Below are 18,668 nucleotides of genomic sequence, written 5' to 3' on the forward strand. Positions count from 1 at the left end.
TACAGTTTCTTCTTTTATATATATAGATATAAAATAAAAAATAAAATGCTTAAGGGAAAAAAAGAAAATTGTATTGTTAAATAAAAAGATTAAATAAAACACATTACAGCAATTTTTTTATTTTGTAGAAAAATTGTTTTAGCACCAAACGTTGGCTCTGCCCCTGGGTGTGGCATGGCTGAGTCTGTCCCATAAGTTTCCTGTTTAACAGTAAGAGGAACACATATTGCAGAGGAAGGTTGCAAAGCACCAAGATGTATAAAAAATCACGAGTTTGCTGGAAAACATGGTCACTGCTGCACCCGAACATATTGACCTCATTCAGTGAGCGACTCCAAGAAGGTCGTTGCTGGCGTGCCAATGTTTGTCTCAAACTGTTACCTCCGACCTCACGTGCCACTTGCGGAGACCATTTTTTAGCTGTTTGCCCACAGACGAGTGCAGTTATTGAGTCTGTGATCGCTGTCACACCATGCTCTGCTGTTTGCTTCTGTTGAGTAAACTCATGTTATGGTCGCCAGGATTGTCAGTTTTGCACCACATTGCAAGCCACAGTAAATGTGTTTCTTGCAATAACATAGACCACTGAACATTGACCTAGCACTCAGTAGCACCGTGTTTAGGACGCTATGTGTATATACTTGCCTACCGAAGGTATTTAGACTGTGACCGATATAGCTGTTGAGATGGTAGTCCAAACGCTTTTGGCAGGTCGGCATATACACACGTACGACAATTATGTGCATGCCTACAGTGTTGCGTTTGGGGTTTTTGTTTTTGCGTGCGTGCTCGTGTGTGTGCGTGCGTGCGAACGCGTGGTGTGGTGCATGTGTTGTGCACACAGGCGCAGGGGTGCGGATACAGAAGGGTAACAAAGGGGGCACTGCAATCACCGTCTGGAGCAGCCCACCACGAGTGACCACGTCTCCAAAAACGTCGAACCGAGCTGCCACGTGAGAGCGATTCGTGCTTTTTTTTTGACAAATGCCCCAGAAGGCTTTGTGTATCGTACAAAAAAAGGACAAAACGTAAAGCACCATCTCCCTGGTTTAAAACAACAACAAAAAAACAGACGGAGTGTGAAACATCAGCCTCGTGTGGATGTTGACACCAAATAACAAAAAACCCTCTGTTGTAATCATTACGTAATTGAATATTATTATTGTGACAGTTTATTTCTCTTTTTTTCTGCGTTTTCACGCAAGCGGTCAGGATGACTAAAAACATTTTGCCACAGCCCGGAGTGGCATTTTACGGTGAGCTCAGAGAGCAGCAGCCTGCGATGTTCTGTTCTGATATACTGTGTCCTCAGCTAGGCAGAGTTGAAGGCATAGGGAAGGCATCTTCAGTGGTGACATACAGTACAGTATATAGTTATCGCGATCAAAACGACTTCACGCTCTCTCTCTCTCTGTTGTGCAACTGTCCGCAAATACTGAAAACAGCGTATTTATTGCATCTTTGTAGAAAAGATACCAATAACGTCCAGAAAATAAAACAGAATCGGGACGCTTTTATTCGTGCGCCTTGTGATTTCTTTCCTCTTAAATCGACATCACCACTCGTGTGAGGTGAGCAAAACAAAACCGGAGCGATATCATAGTTAATGTTTTCAATCATCCTTGTTGAGAGCACCTTTTCAATATATATGTACAGTAGATTTGAAGGTTGTAGAGATAAATCATCACAGAGGTATTTAATATTGTGCTAGGACTGGATTTAGAGAGATCCCCGATGCATTTGCTCTAACTTCTGCCTGGCAAAGGTTCAATTTTGGCCAATAATTGGGGCAAATGACACAGTGCAAAAGTATTATATCTGCATTAAAAAACAAACTTCATTGGTTGCAGTTATATTGTTACACTATAAAAATTAATGAAACAAAAAAAAAACCCAAGCCACCTTTTTGTGACCGGCAATAAATTACACGTTTATCATATTTTATAACATATATTTACTATTAACTCTTCGTTCCGATTAAACGTATCCTCCTTTTACTGCTATAGCAACACATAGAAAATAAAGTCCCAAAAAAAATGCTCACAGATGCCTATTTTTTGTACATGGAGAGTTACATGGCACGGTTATGAATGTGCCAGTTGGGATACACACTGGGTAATTATACTAGATTTACATCGGACAGGCGAGTAGGTTTATGTTATCTCAAATACTTTAGCCGATATTTAGATAATATCACCCATTGACTTACCCAGTGTGGTGAGTTTTGATTGTTTGCATTATTTTTGCATTTTTTTTTGTTAAGACCAAACTGCTTGGGTCCATACAAATCCTTGCACGTGCAAAGAAGGTGCGGTGGTGAGCGGCAGTATTCTGTTTGCATGCTACCAAGAAAGAAACTCGCTCAAGATAGGTTTTACCTTCCTACAGCTAAAAAGTAGAATTCAAGTGTATTCAGGATATTTTATAGGTAAGTAAAAGCTTATGTTTGTGAAGGTTACCCTCAGACTTCACGTTAATCCTATTAAACAATTTTAAAATGTGCCACATCAATACAGTTTGAAACAACTGTCATATCACTTTAGTTAGATTTTTGCATAGAAGATAGTAAAAGTTTGCTATTTTTATGTCTTGAAAAGCACTTCAGCATATTTATAAATATCAAAATAATCGCACAAAATCTGTTTTAGGTGATAAGTTAAAACAACGAAATTGTGTAAATTTTTATTTGTGCAATACTTTTTAAATATGTTTCAGGACAATAAATATCTGAGCGTGCAATTTCTCGAAGTTTTTTTTTGTATTTATTAAAAATTCATTGATCTGCTCGTGGACCTTTGTGCGGATCGGGGTTATACTTTTACATTGATCGTTGAAGAATAAGCTCATCAAAAATCGCATTAATTTAAGACCGGCAAATAATACCTGTAACTCAAACAAGGTATTGAGATATAGGGAAAACAAACTCGTTTTTTGTATCTACCGCCTTTCCTTTACCAACTAATATCCAAAAATCTGTATTTTAGCTTGCGCCCTTCACAAAAAAACACTAATCCGCGAGGAAATGTATCAATTCGTTTTTTTGCGTCTCGTAGACGTAGTTTCCACAGACACGTGGGCGAAAAATTACGGCACATTGCCCGTTTTGCACAAGGTTTCTAGCATCGTTTCGAAGTTCATCACCTCATTATTGGCCGTGCGTTGGAGATGCGGTAAAGTGACGCTCTATGAATGTCGGGTGGGGGGGGGGGGGTGGGTTTTTTTCCTTTTCCTCTGGAGAGTGAAAAAAATCCCCCCCGTGTTAGTGTACAAAAAATAGACAACAAAAATCACAACACTGACAAAAAAAACAAACCCAAAGGCTGATTGCCAATTTGGATGTTTTCCCCCCAGCATGTTCTTCCACAAAAGCATCAAAACCTCTCTAAATCCAGCCCCCCCATATGTGGTGAGTGTATTATAACGTCCTCTGCATTTTGTACCTGAAATACTGTGTAAAACCACCTGAAAGTCAGCTGTGTCAATACAGGCTCAACTTCACCCACAGTAAGGCTCAGATGGTTTTGGAGTCCTCAACTTTGTATTAGTTTCACCTTTTTTTAACTTTTTTCTTTTTCGTTTTTTTTTTCAACAACAGGCATTAAAGTGTGGAAAATTGCACTGCCGCTAGCCAATGAGAAGACATACGCGTGGTCTGTTCGCCCCGCAGCCAACAATGAGCCCAAAGCTGCCTTAAATTGCCCAGGACAATCCCCTCCACCCGGTCGCATTCTTCAGGAAGAGCCTTTGCTTTGGCTGCTCAAGTGTGAAACTCACGACGCCCGAGTTTCGGAGGCAGGGGTCGTTGTTGGCAGAATCTGTGGACATGTAGGTGTACAGCCCTTTGTATATATGCATGATGAACTTCATTCGCACCATACGTAGCCAACGGTGCTAATCGGAGGTGCGGATTTTATTCATCTACTTTGTTAATCTACTGCTGGATAAGGGCCTCCCCTCGTCGTCTGAGTCGTGGAGGTTGTTCCGACTATACTTCACCGCGCTGTTCAGTGCAGGTTAGTGAAGGCACGGAGCATAGAATTAGAGTACAACAATTGATTTTTGCTGCATTGGGTTCATATGGACGTAACGATGCCAAACACCAAAACTCTCTTGAAGCAAGTTTAAAAACGACTGTGGATTAAAATAAATCATTTTACCATTACGTTTTACGGGTGTGCCTATGTAAAATACAATTCGTGTATGTCCATAACTTTTGAAAACTATGATTCTTAAGCCCACGTTCATGCAATTTGATTTAAATGTCACAATAGGTCCCATGCAGGTGAAATGCCCACAAGCATTTCAAGAGTTAGGATTCATTTACAATCTGAGGTGAGACATGGGCTTTATCCCGGCTGGCCAGAAACACCCCAACACTGCAGGTAAACGCGACAGGTAATTTACACAGAATGCCAATCAGGTTGCGTTTGTTTGCGCATGTCTCTGGACGTTGCTTTGCTGCGGTGCTTGCTCCACTGTGGCCCAGCCGAGCGAGGAGATTGTCTACGGGTAGTTGCTCGAGGTCTCTGGAAGCTGCACAGGGAAATGTCTGGGTTTACTGGGGCAGACGAAGCGAACAGACCCTCGAGTAACGGACGCGAACAACACAACAACAACGCTGAATTACAAAGAAGTAGAAGAAGAAGAAAAAAAAACCCTTTGAAATGAACACGTAAAGTAATAATACGTGACAACACTGCCGATGGCAAGAAGGGTTCGGACAGTGGTGTCAACAGCTGGTACTCGATAGAGGTACAGTGGATCTATGTTTAAACCTTACATTTCTTGCCAAATAAACCAACTTCTTCATATTTTCATTATAAATTCATTCGACTTAAAATTGTATTCACACGATTAAATAAGCGGTTTAAAAAAATGATTAAAAAATAAAAACGTTTGTTTTGTTTCTTAAAACAGACCTGTTATTTCATAGGAAGCAGTTACTCAGTTTAAATCCAGCAGAAAAAAAATGTAAGATTACATAGGCTCCCCTGTACTGTAGAGACTTTGTATTAAATTCTTTCTAAGCTATTAAAATTACAACACATTTAAAAGAGGAAATGTGCTGCACCTTGAGAAATCAGGATTCCTCCACGGGAACACCTCAGGACACCTGTGAAGAGGCCTAGCAGCAACTTCCTATGCAGTACTTGACAGCATAGGCCTGGTCGAAATTCATTCGGACCTTGGCCTAGCGATGAAAAACATCTTTACCTTGTAGCTCAAATAAGAACAATGTAAAACAATTGATATAACTGCGGCATCATTCACGCAGACTTGCACGCAATCCCAAGCAAAGGTGGCCTAGCTTTGCGTAGGCCGGCCTCATCATGATAGTACTGTACTTAGTAAAATTTAGTTTTTTTTATCTTAAGTTTTGCCTCTTCACCTAAACGCTATACCACTGGCCATTACCGGTGCAGCGTGCATGCCTCTTTTAGGCGTTTTCTTAGTGCAGGCTCGTGTGCTGCGTCTTTGCGCGATTGTGTTTGCGACGGCCCTGGCGCGGCGTGGCGGAGGCCTAAACGCAGGAGAAGTAGTCCTTCAGCGGGGAGAAGAGGTGGCGGATGACCGGCACACTCCACGAGCGGCCCAGCAGTCGCTGACGGGCGAGCCGGCTCATGTTCGAGACATCCGTATAGTGCACTGGAAAGCCGAATATCCTACAGAACACACCCAGCAAGAGCGGACAAGGAGCATGAAACAATATGCGGTGGCGAGATGTTTATACCTTGCCTGGTATGCAGGAGGCCGTGGGTTCGATCCCAACCCTGACAATGCCTGTATATTTGGCGTTTGCATGTTCTCCCTGTGGTCGCGTGGATTTTTCTCTGGATCCTTCGGTTTTTCCCTCCACATTTAGAATCAACATCACGCGTTCAGAGTATTAGGCTGTTATATATATATACACACATGATAAGCCACTTCACTGGGATATTATTTGTGGCCAGGTTGCTTCTGAAAAAGAGCCATATAGCTTCATGGGTCTTACCTGGTAAAATAAAAATTTCTATTAAAAAAGTTTAGTTTTAATGCGACACCACAGTAGAATCTGTATTTGCGAAGCATTTACATGGGACTGCATCTCAAGATGCTGGACAAATTGGGGGAAAACATGCTTGTCTAGGCAGTTTTAAGAAGGGGGGGAGTGGGGGTTTCAGTATTTTTGTTAGAGCAGAGAAGTGCTACAGGCCAAAAACAAGTTTTAGACAACGTGTTGGTAAAAGTACAAATGAAGACCATCCATAGAGATGGGAATATTTGTTTTAGACGCTAGCCTGAGCTCATTATTCATAAAAAAAATTACGTTTGGCCTCGTGTACTCAAATTCTAAGTCAAGCTCTGTACCTCACCTAAGGTCAACTAAACCAAACATAAGCAACAGGAGCTAAAGGTGACACAGAGGGAAAGAAATAACAACGGCTGTTTGTGGCGCAAACCAATAACCTCTTTTTGTACCCAGTCACGAAACAAAATATCTGAGCATGCTGAACCTCTTTGGTATTTTAGCGATCCAAACAGCTGTGGCTTTCACTATCTTTCTCTTGACGTTATGAGGTCATTGAAGAGCTGGATCCTCTTTCCTAGCGTTTAGCTTGAATCGGCTTTGCAGAGTAAACTCACCGCTCCATTTCTGTGCTCCAGAGAACGTCTTCCTTTCCGTTCATCACGACGGGCAGCAGCTGGTCCTTGCCCTGTTTGATGGAGTTGGACTTTGTGGTGATGGTCTGCACTTTGCTGAACTGTGCGGTGGAGAGAGCGGGTGTCACAGGATGGAGATGTCAGCACTTTGAAAACCCTTTGAAAATACCTAAAAAGCAAGCTTTGCTTCCCATATTATAAAGCAACGATTTGTCATATTAACGAGGAATAATTTTTTTGTGAAAGTTCTTTTGATGGGTCCACAAGCAATTTTGGGTACTCATTATGTAAATGCCATGTACCTGGATCTACATACCATGCCAAAGGCAAGCAAGTTGCTGTAAGAGTTGACAGATAAAAAAAAATCGAATTTGAGAAGAGGTATTTTCCGGCTGTTCAGTCAGTTTTAATGACCCATCAATTTTGTGCTATCATATTTTCAACGAAAACACCTGTTTACTATGACTGATAGAATACACAGTACATGAACAAACTACTTTCCCACTCAAATCGCGAGAGAAAGATGTTTTTTAATTGGGCAGCACCAATTACCTGGCTTGAAATTCATCATTGAGAGGATAAGCCACCGAATGTGCTGGCAACCTTATCAAGCAAAGAGCACGGGTAATTATCAAGATTCCATGAAGACATTTGACCTTATGTCAGTGGATCTTGAGGCCAATTGGGCATTCAAAGGCACGTGATTAGTAAGAGCTTGCAAACCCCTGATGCCACGATTCAAATGCACCTTGTGCCGTTATATTTTTAAGCACATTTAAAGTGTTCACCGACAGTGTGAATGAATATCAACGAATGCGAAAATAAAAAAACGAGAGGATTTTCTTGTCCAGGTGGGGGAGGAAGATGAGGAGAAAGCGAGGCCTCTCTCAGCGCAGTACCTTGGCAGTTCGCCCGTGCTCCAAGCAGTCTTGCAGCTCAGACAGGTCCGATCCCAGTGGCCTTTAAAACACACGTAAGACAAAGACCCCCCGTATAGCCTTAACAGACTGTTGGGGGCTAGTGCTGTTTGCGAGCACCTATGAAGACCGGCATGGCACACAAGGAGATAGGTGGCCAGCACCTCGCCTGGCCACCTTTGTGTCCCTAGTGGCGATGTTTACACACCGCACGAAGTATTCATTTGAGGCTGACTCGACCTAGGGGAGGCCCAGGACTGATTCAGATAATCGTCACTGGTGTTGACCATCAGCGCGAATCGAACCCAGGTCGACGGGTTTGTAGCGCAGCGCGCTAACCACTGCACTACCACTCTCCACTGGAATGTAAGAAATTTAAAAACGTGCACAACAACACTATACGATACTACTTTTATTTCACCAGGTAAGGCCCACTGAACCATACAGCTTTTTTCAGAAGCGACCTGACCACCCATGATAACTCAACGAAGTGGCTGATCATGTGGAAATTTATAACAACCAAATACTCGAAGCACACATTTCTAAACGTGGAGGGAAAAACCGGAGGACCAGGAGAAAAATCAACGCCACCACAGGGAGAACATGCAAACTTCAAATAGACAGGCGTCAGGGTCAGAATAGATCCACGACCTCCGGCATACCAGGCGAGTGAGTTAACATCTCGCCACCATGGCGCCCCCAACATAAACACGCACGGCTTCAAGCAAATGCATTGACAGTTCTGACACGTTCAACGTGATCCTAATTTATTTGGGGGATGCAGTGGTTGTCTTTGTGTCTCGGTCGGCCGTGTTGAGCGGTGGTGCTTCAGTGCTGCTGCAGCTCCGACCCGGAGGTCTGGGCGATGCAGCGCGGCTGCGTGTGCAATGCATCTTGTGGTCGTTACTTCACCTACTGCAACACGTGTATAACACGTGTATAACACGTGTATAACACGTGTTATACACGTGTTATACGTGTTATACACGTGTATAACACGGATAATAACGGTTGAATTATACCAGCCATTCGTGGAAAGCATCTTGCAGGAAAGCATCTTGTTGACACGACAGCAGTTTCCCCCCACAAGTATTTATTTAAGTGAAGACATCAATTATTTTGGCTGAAAATAACCACCTATAAGATCACGGCTAATATCAAGCGGCGTTTGTCGAAACTTCTTTTAAACCGCTGCACCATTTTGAGCGAATCGGTTATCATTTTAAAGCTTTACTAAATACATTCTACGCAGTCGAGATTGACATTTTTATTAAAATTATCTTTATCTTGATAACTGGGCTTATTGGCCCTGGAGCTGCTTATCAGCTCTACCAACAACCAAGTGCTATAGAAGCTAAGTAAAAAGATTATGCACTTGAAAGGCATACATTTCTGTGTATATCTTTTGAAACTGTTTCATTGAAATTTTGACTTAAAACTTTCGTGACTGCAGGAATTCAAATTCTTTGTCTTTTTCGGTAAAGTCACGTAGATGGAGGTTGTGGTTTTAATGCATTTTAAATGTTTTATTATTTTTATTTTATTATTTTTCCATCTACGTGACTTTACCGAAAGAACCAAAGAATACTGTTACATTTGTTTAAGCACTAATCTTGGATTAAAACATCTTAATCTATGTGCTTCCGTATTTGCGGATTGCTCAGCATTGTATGATGCAGTAGCACAAATGAGGGAGTCTAAAAACTCAACTCAATATTAATATTATTATGAGCCTCTCCAACCTACGATGATTCATTATTGTGCTGGACAATGTACGCTTGTGTTACTGCAACACAAATGTTATCGTTTTATCGTGGAATTTCAATTAATCAAAATACATCAAATTAAACTCATTCATTCTCCGTGGAATAAATAATAATAATAATGTCAGCTTGACCACTGAATCTGAGTGGGCTGTCCACCAATCTCTTATAACCACGCTGATCTGCCAAGTCTATATTTATCTACACAGACAAGCGGGAGTCTCTGAGGCAAACTCATGCAGGGAGAGTACCCAGCACACACGCAATGCTGGGCCAACTCTTGGCACGTGGCAGGGACCGTTGGCCCAACGTTTCATGTTCACTGGGCGTCACAACACGACCGCTGACCTGTTCATGCCCGGCAGGTTCCCCCAAAAATAGCGGGCGCGGTGAGCTGCCGACACATCCTTGGCATCAATCATCACAGGGTTACACTGCAACGGAAGGAACAAGGAGCAAGTGGACATTATTATGCAATATTTAGCATTTTTAATATCGTTACGTTATTCCACATTTTGCCATTTGTATGCGAGTCTTAAGCTAATAAAGACAATTCCACTGACATTTAAGAGTTACGCTGAAATTGTTCTGCTACAGAGAGCAATGTTTGTTGTATGACAGTCAAAACGCAACATTTTTAATTCTCAAAGCTGGAATGTATGCAATGTAGGCATAGATCCAAACTAAATATACTCATTATAATAATGTAAATTTAAAAAGCGCCCTTAAAATGGTTCTCAAGGTGCTAAATGGGTTTGTTGTGGTGAAGCCATTAGAGCATAAACTCACTCTGCTTTGAATATCTGTAATAATCACAGGTGGCAGCCTGGCTTCAAACCCAGGATTCTGGGGCGTTTCGGCTCCGCGCTCTGACCTCTGAACCCGCACAGACACCTCCCTCCCTCCCTCCACATTAACCATTCAATGTCCCCGTTCCGTACCTCCAGGAAACGCGAGATGTCACGCTTATCGTTGACGCCCATGGCGGCCACGTTCTCAAAGAGCCAGAAGAAGGGACGCTCCTCCCCCTCCTTGGGCTTGGCCTCGTGCAGAAGGCGGTAAAACTCGAAGAACAGTCGCCCCGTGCCTTCTGCACGCGAGTGCACACACGCACAGGCACACGCGGCGCACACGCAACGCACACGCACATGCAACGCGAGCACGCGCGTCCGCGTCGGCGCGCACGCGCGGCCAGCTCGACGGGCAGCCCACCGAGACGAGGAAAACGTAGCGACTTGGGATCTTGCGGAGTGCCCAACACCCAGCCGCCGACCTGGCTTAACCTGCCCTAGGGGCCGCTGATGTCCATTGCTGGCGCAGACCGATACGCGACGCAGGTTCGGCTTCTGTTGTTCATACAAATTAATCCCTATCGCTGAACGTGCACGACATCCCGCGTGCAGCGCAATCTGCTACGTTCACACCGCTACTTAGCTACCCACTCACAATTACATTTTTCGCTATGCCGGTTCGATCTCCCGGCACGGCAGTTTAAACAAGGATGGAAGTTTTTATTTTAATCCGACCCCCGCCCCCCCCCCCCCCGTGCTGCTGTCCACCCAGCAGCAGCAGGGCACGCCACAGTTAATCGACCGGCAGGCAACGTGGACAGCATGGAAGAGTAGGCCAATATAGCCTCTAGACAGGCTCTCTAGAGTTCCCTCTAGTGCAGTTCACCACCAGCAGGAGGTTGAGCTATTAATTGCATGGCTGAGCGTTTATCTTCCAATCAGAAAGGATTTGTATATAGACGAAGTTAATTAGCAGCAATGTGGAGATCAGGGATGGGACAGAGCGATGGGAACGTTTACAATACGTGCATCAGGTAATTCATGTCAGCATTGTATTTAATGGGCTCATGTGACCTCTGCTGCCACTAGGGGCCGCTACTTTTACCACAAGGGGACAATAAAAGATTATTGAATTGCATCGTGGCTTTGAATCCTGGGAATTCAACGATTCACACATGAGAGGGGATTCATCACAACCCTATTCATTATATCACGAGCAAGGTAGGCAGTAGGATAAGCATTAATTGTAAACATATTAAAATTGTTATCTCGTATTAAAAAATAAACTAGAATGCACCGCAACATGAAATATAAGCGTAAAGCGCACATTATTAAATCTAGCATTGTTGAATGTAAGTTTGTGAAACAATTCCAATTTAGGATTTTCATGGCGTTGGCTTTCGGCGGTGCCGACTTCAGGAAGGTGCTGTGCACGTGCATTATTAAAGAGTTAGCGAGAGAGCGCTTGCCTGGCCCGCCCGCCTGCCCGTCACGAGTCTCTGCTCGCGCCTGCAACTCAACCCTGATGAACCCTGATGACGATACACCTCGGGGCACGAGGCCAGAAACCTCCCTGCCTGCCTCGCTGCTGACATCAACGTTCCCACGGCTCCCTTCTCACAGGGGAGGCCCAGTCTGCTGACCAAACTAACACATGGCGATAATAATATTATTAAGCAATTAAATTAATCTTGTGCCTTTGTTTAAAAAAACACAAGTACATTCTCTGTCACTTTACAATAAACACAGCTCCCCCCCGTAAACGCTAATTTATGCATGCTTTTACCAAACTTCCAAAAACATGACAGTTGTTTTTTGCCCCCATTCACTGACCGCCGCTTTCACGCTTGAAAATGAACTAGACAATGAAATCGTGGGCACGCGTGCTAGCTACTAGCACTTGCGCTGGAACGCCCACCATACAAACCCTTCCTGGCAGGGTTGACGATGGACAGGTCGTTGCACGGGCTGCCTCCGATCACCAGGTCAAATGGCCCCCACTCCAGGATCTGCGAGAGAAGAGAGCCCACCGGGCTCAGCTGTTTGTGCCACCGGACCTTGCGAGCCGAGCGCCCCGCCGTGGTGTCTGGGCCCGGCGGCCGCCCCCCCGGGCCCGGCGGCCGTGCCCAGGGGGTGGCAAGTAGCGGTGGTGGTGGCGGTAGTGGCCGGCGGCGTGCCGGGCTTTGGTTAAGCCCGCATGGCGAGCGTCGGCGGGGATTACAGAGTGTTTACGCAACGGATTTGTCAAATCTGCAATCACTGCGAGTTGGAAAAGTTGGGCGATTTGAAATATGGTCGCGGTGCATCGTGTGGATGGTTTTAATTCAACACTGTACAAAACATAGCAGGCCTTTGTAATGACTTGGGGGTTTTTTTCGTTCTTCGCAAGGCTAGTAACAAAAGATGATTGTTCTTATAAATTTTACAAAGATGGAAATCTTTCATTAGCATTTTGCCCTGGTATGGCACAGTAAGCATGCGTTATGTCATCAGCTAGCATTGTGGGATGGAGCGAATTCGTCGCCTGTAGACGGGATGTCGAAGAAAATGTCGCTTTAAAAATAAGTGTAAGTCACCGTATTCTGGTGTCATACATAAACAACGTAACGATAAGATACGGAAATTAACAAAGAATACTTTCCAGTCCTTTCTCATATTACTGCTGGATGAAGGCCTCCCCATTCAATGTCGGCAATGGGTGTTTTTTTTTATCATACTTCACCACACTGGTCACTGCGGGTTTATGAAGGGGCCGGTTCAGATATCACTAAATCATTGATGGTAGTCATGGCCGGGAAATGAACGCAATGGCCTAAGCACCATGGTACCACTCCCCCCCCCCGCCCGTTGTGTGGCTATCGAGCACGCAGGCAGCGCTAACTCCACCGGGGCCACAAGCTGAAGGGGCCCAGGCGCTGGGCTTTGAAAAGGGGGGGGGGGGAGGGCGACACAGGAGGCGAGCGTTGGCGGTCGGCTGGGGGCCCTGGCAGCGCCGGCCTTAGGCATGGACAGCGCAGGCGTGCGCAGAGGGCGGCGGTGCTACGTGGCTTTGGGACTCGGGAGGCGAGGGCAAGTGGGCAGCTGGGCGGCCGTTGGCTGTCGGGTGCGTGCACATGAACTGCTCACGTGACACCAAGACGCCCGGTCCTACATCGTGAACCATCGTGCGCACGTGTGCATCGTGGCGTCGGCACGCGGAGAGGTGAGCTGAGAGGGGACAGTCGTGGGACACAGGCAGCCCCCGGTTCACTGCTTGCTCCGGGCCCACGTCAAGCGTTCTAGGCCAATGACTCCCCGATGGAAATGGTGCGATTACAAAAATGAAATGGTGGCGCTTAGCTCACACGGGCACCCATGGTTTCTGTGTAACAGAGGCGTTATACCTTTTCACACCTTCCTGTCTGGTGAAAGGAAAGATTATTATTTTGTTGGACTGCCGCGAAATCAGTCTCAGGATATAACATACGTTTTCACGATTTCACTGTTACCCCGATATCAGTTTTCCACAACCGTGTAATTATATTTTGCATTTGAAATAGATTTTGTTCTTTGCCGTATTTCCATAAGAAATAAAGATGACTTAAAAGTTAATTAACTGCAGTTGACGCAAAGTAACGTCCGTCTTCTAATCACCGCAACTTTACAATAAGGCACGCACGCCATCAGGAACACAATGAATTATTCAATCAACTACTTCAATATTCCGGGCTTACTTTCAGCTCCGAAGCGGGAAAACCACGCACGTTTAACATGTAAAACAGCTATTTATTTCAAACTTGAATTCCTGCATGAAAAATTCATGAACAATATTCATCAGGAATCAAGCTCTTTCTAAAAACGACAACCGCGGTTTAGCGATCTTGAGAGAATCGGGCGACAAGGCGCTCGGGCTGCCTCAGGTCATGCACCGTGCCGCCGTCGTGTCGCCGTGTCGCGAGGCCCACTCACGTGTTTGCGCGTCAGGTTGCGAATGTCGCCCACGTAGGTAATCTTGCCCTCGTGTCGCACGGTGCCCACCACGATTGAGTCCTCGCAGATCTCGGACGCCACATAGCGCTCCAGCTTGATACCCAGGTCCTTGAGGACCAGGAGACCTAGCGGGGGACACGCGCGTGATGGTACGGGCAGCAGCTGAGGTCTAAAGTTAAAAATGAAGCTCTCAATTCTGCTATCGTGACCACGGTTGGGAGGCCTTCGTCCAGCATTGGATCGACTTAAGAGCTATTAATTATTATTTGCGTGCTACCGGCGTCATGTCATGAGATGGCATATCCATTGGGAACCGTCGCAGAGGAGTGCGTTACTCCACGTTAGAGAATGGACCGTGGAAGATGATATCACAGAACTGCTTCCGAGACCCCTTCACACTGGCGAAGCTACAATTTCCCACGTGCCCCAATGCGGAGAAGTTTATGGAGCTTGAACTTTTGTCAAATTAAGTGAATAACCAAATTTAATATCATGGTGGAGAGAAAGCAGGGGGTGGATGGGGGTAGTTAAACAGTGAGTAGTTAAACAGTGAGTAGTTAAAACGATGAAAAACTATTTTTGATTTGACCAGATCAGGCCCACTGAGCTATAAAGCTCTTTTTCAAAAGCGACCTGGCCACAAATGATAGCTTAACGAAGTGGCTTATCATCACGTGGAATGTATAGCAGCCAAATACTCGAAATGCGGATGGAAAAACCGGAGGACCGGAGAAAAATCCACACGACCACGGGAAGAGTGAACATGCAAACTCCAAATATACAGCAGGCGTCAGGATCGGGATCGAACCCAGGACCTCCTGTTTACCAGGCAAGGTAGTTAACATCTCGCTACCATGGCGCCCTAGTTAAACACGGAAGTACAACCGTGGTACGTGTGTACGCTCGCTCGTTCGTCCGCCGCACACTCGCTCAATTGCAACGGTGAAATCATAGAAACTGAGGAATGAGCAAAGCTGGGCCGGTTAATGAATTAGGAAAAAGGGGGCAATTAAAACTGTAATGTAAAGCAATTGATTACCATCGGAGGTATGCACAAACATATATATTAAATATAACATGTTTAACAAATAAGTTGACGCTAAACTTTCCCGTGCACGGTATAATTTGGAGGTAATGATTTCTAATTGCTTTGCGTAAACACTTAGTATTTTATGGTTGTCAGACATATTTTGCAAAAGATGCGGAAAATGTTTTCAGCTACTATTTTAATGATAATTGCCATTCATATGGCATTGAATACATCAGCTAATTGCGCGGCTGATGCACAGGTGTGAAGCAGATTTTTGCATTTCGAGGTCATAATATGTGGCAATGGCTTGGGGAGGCCTTCATCCACCAGTGGATTGATCATGGTTGATGATCGCGTCAAATAGTACTTCACTCATTGATTCCTCCTCTGATGTTAAGCAGATGGTTTGATTTGTCTCATTTCTACTGTGCCCCCAGCCACCCACACGGCACGTCAATACTCTTCCTTGCCCACAGTCTGTTTTCCCAAGTTGCTCTTATCTAAGGGCACTGCTTGTTGCTGGTCGCTTGGCATTATGGGCCTGTGGACCTCTGCTCGGCAAGCATCTGGAGACTGCACAGGGCATAAAGACAAAGACCCCCCGTATAAGCTTAACGGACTGTTGGGGCAAGTGCAGTTAGCGAGCATCTATAAAGGCTGGCACCGCACACGAGGGGGTGGGGTGGCCAGCACCACGCCCGGCCACCTTTGTCTCCCCAGTGGCAATGTTTACACACCACACCAGGTACTCATTTGAGGCTGAGTCGACCTAGGGGTGGCCCAGAACCAGTTCAGATAATCGTAACTGGTGTTGGTCGTGTTTCGTAGCGCAGGGCAGGCATATGAACACAAACAACACACACGGATACACACACGGAGCAATAAAGCCAAAGCACCTGTAGCGATTCCGTCGAACAGGGAGAGGACGCGGATGGCCTTGCGCTGGGAGGCGAGGATTGGCGGGTATATCTTTGGGATGGGCTGCAAAACCCAACAACAAGCGTACGGTGAGCATGCCACCCAGTGGCGAACAGCACGAACTGCATAAAGCTACCACGTTCCTGGCAGGCTCATCCAGAACACAAGGCGAGCCACACCCACTCAGCCACTAGCCTCGCCCATGCAGTGAGCGGCCTCCTCCTCCTCGCTCAAGCTCACGTTGGCTCCAGCGACTCTTCTGCGCCCACTACCCAGGTAACCCGCACACTACCCAGGTAACCCCGCCCACTACCCAGGTAACCCCGCCCACTACCCAGGTAACCCCGCCCACTACCCAGGTAACCCCGCCCTCTACCCAGGTAACCCCGCCCACTACCCAGGTAACCCCGCCCACTACCCAGGTAACCCCGCCCACTACCCAGGTAACCCCGCCCTCTACCCAGGTAACCCCGCCCACTACCCAGGTAACCCCGCCCACTACCCAGGTAACCCCGCCCACTACCCAGGTAACCCCGCCCTCTACCCAGGTAACCCCGCCCACTACCCAGGTAACCCCGCCCACTACCCAGGTAACCCCGCCCACTACCCAGGTAACCCCGCCCACTACCCAGGTAACCCCGCCCACTACCCAGGTAACCCGCACACTACCCAGGTAACCCCGCCCACTACCCAGGTAACCCGCACACTACCCAGGTAACCCCGCCCACTACCCAGGTAACCCCGCCCACTACGCAGGTAACCCCGCCCACTACCCAGGTAACCCGCACACTACCCAGGTAACCCCGCCCACTACCCAGGTAACCCCGCCCACTACCCAGGTAACCCCGCCCACTACCCAGGTAACCCCGCCCACTACCCAGGTAACCCGCACACTACCCAGGTAACCCCGCCCACTACCCAGGTAACCCCGCCCACTACCCAGGTAACCCCGCCCACTACCCAGGTAACCCCGCCCACTACCCAGGTAACCCCGCCCACTACTCCGGCAGCCCTGCCCTTTGCCCGCGTCATGAGGGCGTTAGATTTAAATACCGGGATAGCCTTTCCAAAACCACTGGCACTGGCCCTGCCAAACCAGGACGTTTGGTGGCTCTTCGAAGCGTGCTGTGCACGGACATTTACAAACTCTCTGCGCATCACGCGGACCTCGGCAGAGGTGTCCACAGCAGCGAGCATGCGACATGTGCCGCACGCGCGGACCATGCCCCTCTCTGACATGAGCTCTTTCAGGTGCCTCTCATTTTGCAATTCGGGTTAGAATGTTTATTCCAAAAAAACCCAACATATATTTTTTGCAATTTACATTTAATAAAAAATATTTTTGGATACATATTGGTCATTTACACAAGATCTATGCCAACATACAGCACACGAAATAAGATCATTGTGAAATCAAGACAATTTGAAATTGATACGAAATAACAAAAAATCATGTAAAACGTCACACATTAATGTCATATAAACACTTATATATTCAGGGGCATGGCGGTGCATTGATTAGTGCAGTGCGCTTAGAGCTCAAGTTCAATTCCCAGCCATGGTGAGCGATATCTAAACAAGTCTGTGACCTCTGCTTTCACAAACCCACACTGTCAATGTCGTGAATCATGGTCTAACAACCCCCACGACAAACAAGGCATGGGGATGCCTTCATCCAGCAGTGGATTGACAAAGGGCTGTAAAGTGTAACAATTAGTTACTGAATGTGGCTCAGAAGAACACAAACAGAACTTATTGAAACAATGACGAAGGTGTATCTCATTTAATCTTTATTTGAGAAATGAAAATTGCATCACCAATATTTTTTAATTGAAACATTTCATCTGCGGGGTCTTGCTTCCATGATGAGGGAATCATTGTGACTCATCGCGAGTGAAACGCATTCCTTCTGGACCGTGGTTGCCCACGTGGCCACGGGGTGGCAGAACGTGAGCACACCGTTAAGCCTGCGTTGTACCCGGTGTCTGCATGCACACGCATCCCGGTAAAGCATAAACGTCGGGGTCGGCGTTTTTTTCCCAACAGTGTCAACCACGCGCCAACGGTGGTCCAATTTTGGCGTGTTCACTGGAATGTGGCCGAGTGTGTCACAGCCTCCAATCGGAAGGGGACGCTCAGTTCAACGCCGGGTCGGAGTGGGACGACTCTCGGCCCACCATCCCTGCACGTCCAATAAAGAACGAGTACCACTTTGCGCGCAACTGAACCGCGTTTGTCTCGTGAAAACAATAATCTCCGCCGCCGACTCAGGGTTGTCGCTCCGCGCTCAATGCAAGCACGAGACCGCTCGGCCTCGTGTCCGTCTCCCACGGACACGCGCGATGCTACGCTGGGGCGTGCGCGTGTGCGAGTGTGCGTGAGAGCGCGTGCGCGATCGCGTGTGTTCACGTGCGTTTGCGCTGCCACTGACGTATTCCTGGCTGTGCGCGTTGGTAAAGAGGTTCTGCAGCTTGCTGGCCCAGTCGTCGCGGCGCCTGAGCATGCCGTGCGCCCCCTTGGGCCGGCACATGAAGCAGCTCCACGGCTCCTCGGCGATGGCCGACTTGGCCGCCCCCACGCTCACCAGCATCTCCACGCACTCCACACAGAAGCACCTGCGCCGTGCGACACCGCGCAC

The 18,668-nt window shown here is 46.7% G+C and overlaps 1 protein-coding gene across 8 annotated transcripts in view; it reads right to left on the minus strand.

Moving 5' to 3' along the window:
• Positions 1–2,262: 2,262 nt before the first annotated feature.
• LOC133347894 (DNA (cytosine-5)-methyltransferase 3A-like) overlaps positions 2,263–18,668 on the minus strand; it is a 118,087-nt gene continuing 101,681 nt past the window's right edge. For 3 of the 8 annotated variants that reach the window (XM_061560625.1, XM_061560623.1, XM_061560621.1), the window contains exons 15-23: positions 18,444–18,645; positions 16,009–16,093; positions 14,062–14,207; positions 12,032–12,122; positions 10,264–10,412; positions 9,671–9,756; positions 7,542–7,602; positions 6,625–6,743; positions 2,263–5,663 (exon numbers count right to left, since the gene is read on the minus strand). In XM_061560625.1, the coding sequence (XP_061416609.1) occupies positions 5,522–5,663; positions 6,625–6,743; positions 7,542–7,602; positions 9,671–9,756; positions 10,264–10,412; positions 12,032–12,122; positions 14,062–14,207; positions 16,009–16,093; positions 18,444–18,645 (1,081 nt within the window). In that variant the 3' untranslated portion in view covers positions 2,263–5,521. The remainder of the gene's footprint in view (positions 5,664–6,624; positions 6,744–7,541; positions 7,603–9,670; positions 9,757–10,263; positions 10,413–12,031; positions 12,123–14,061; positions 14,208–16,008; positions 16,094–18,443; positions 18,646–18,668) is intronic. The other 5 variants (XM_061560627.1, XM_061560629.1, XM_061560626.1 and 2 more) reach the window with 5 other exon arrangements.

Source organism: Lethenteron reissneri, chromosome 26 (assembly GCF_015708825.2).
Source record: "Lethenteron reissneri isolate LAM-NWPU_2019-01 chromosome 26, ASM1570882v1, whole genome shotgun sequence".
Classification (NCBI taxonomy): Eukaryota; Metazoa; Chordata; class Hyperoartia; order Petromyzontiformes; family Petromyzontidae; genus Lethenteron; species Lethenteron reissneri.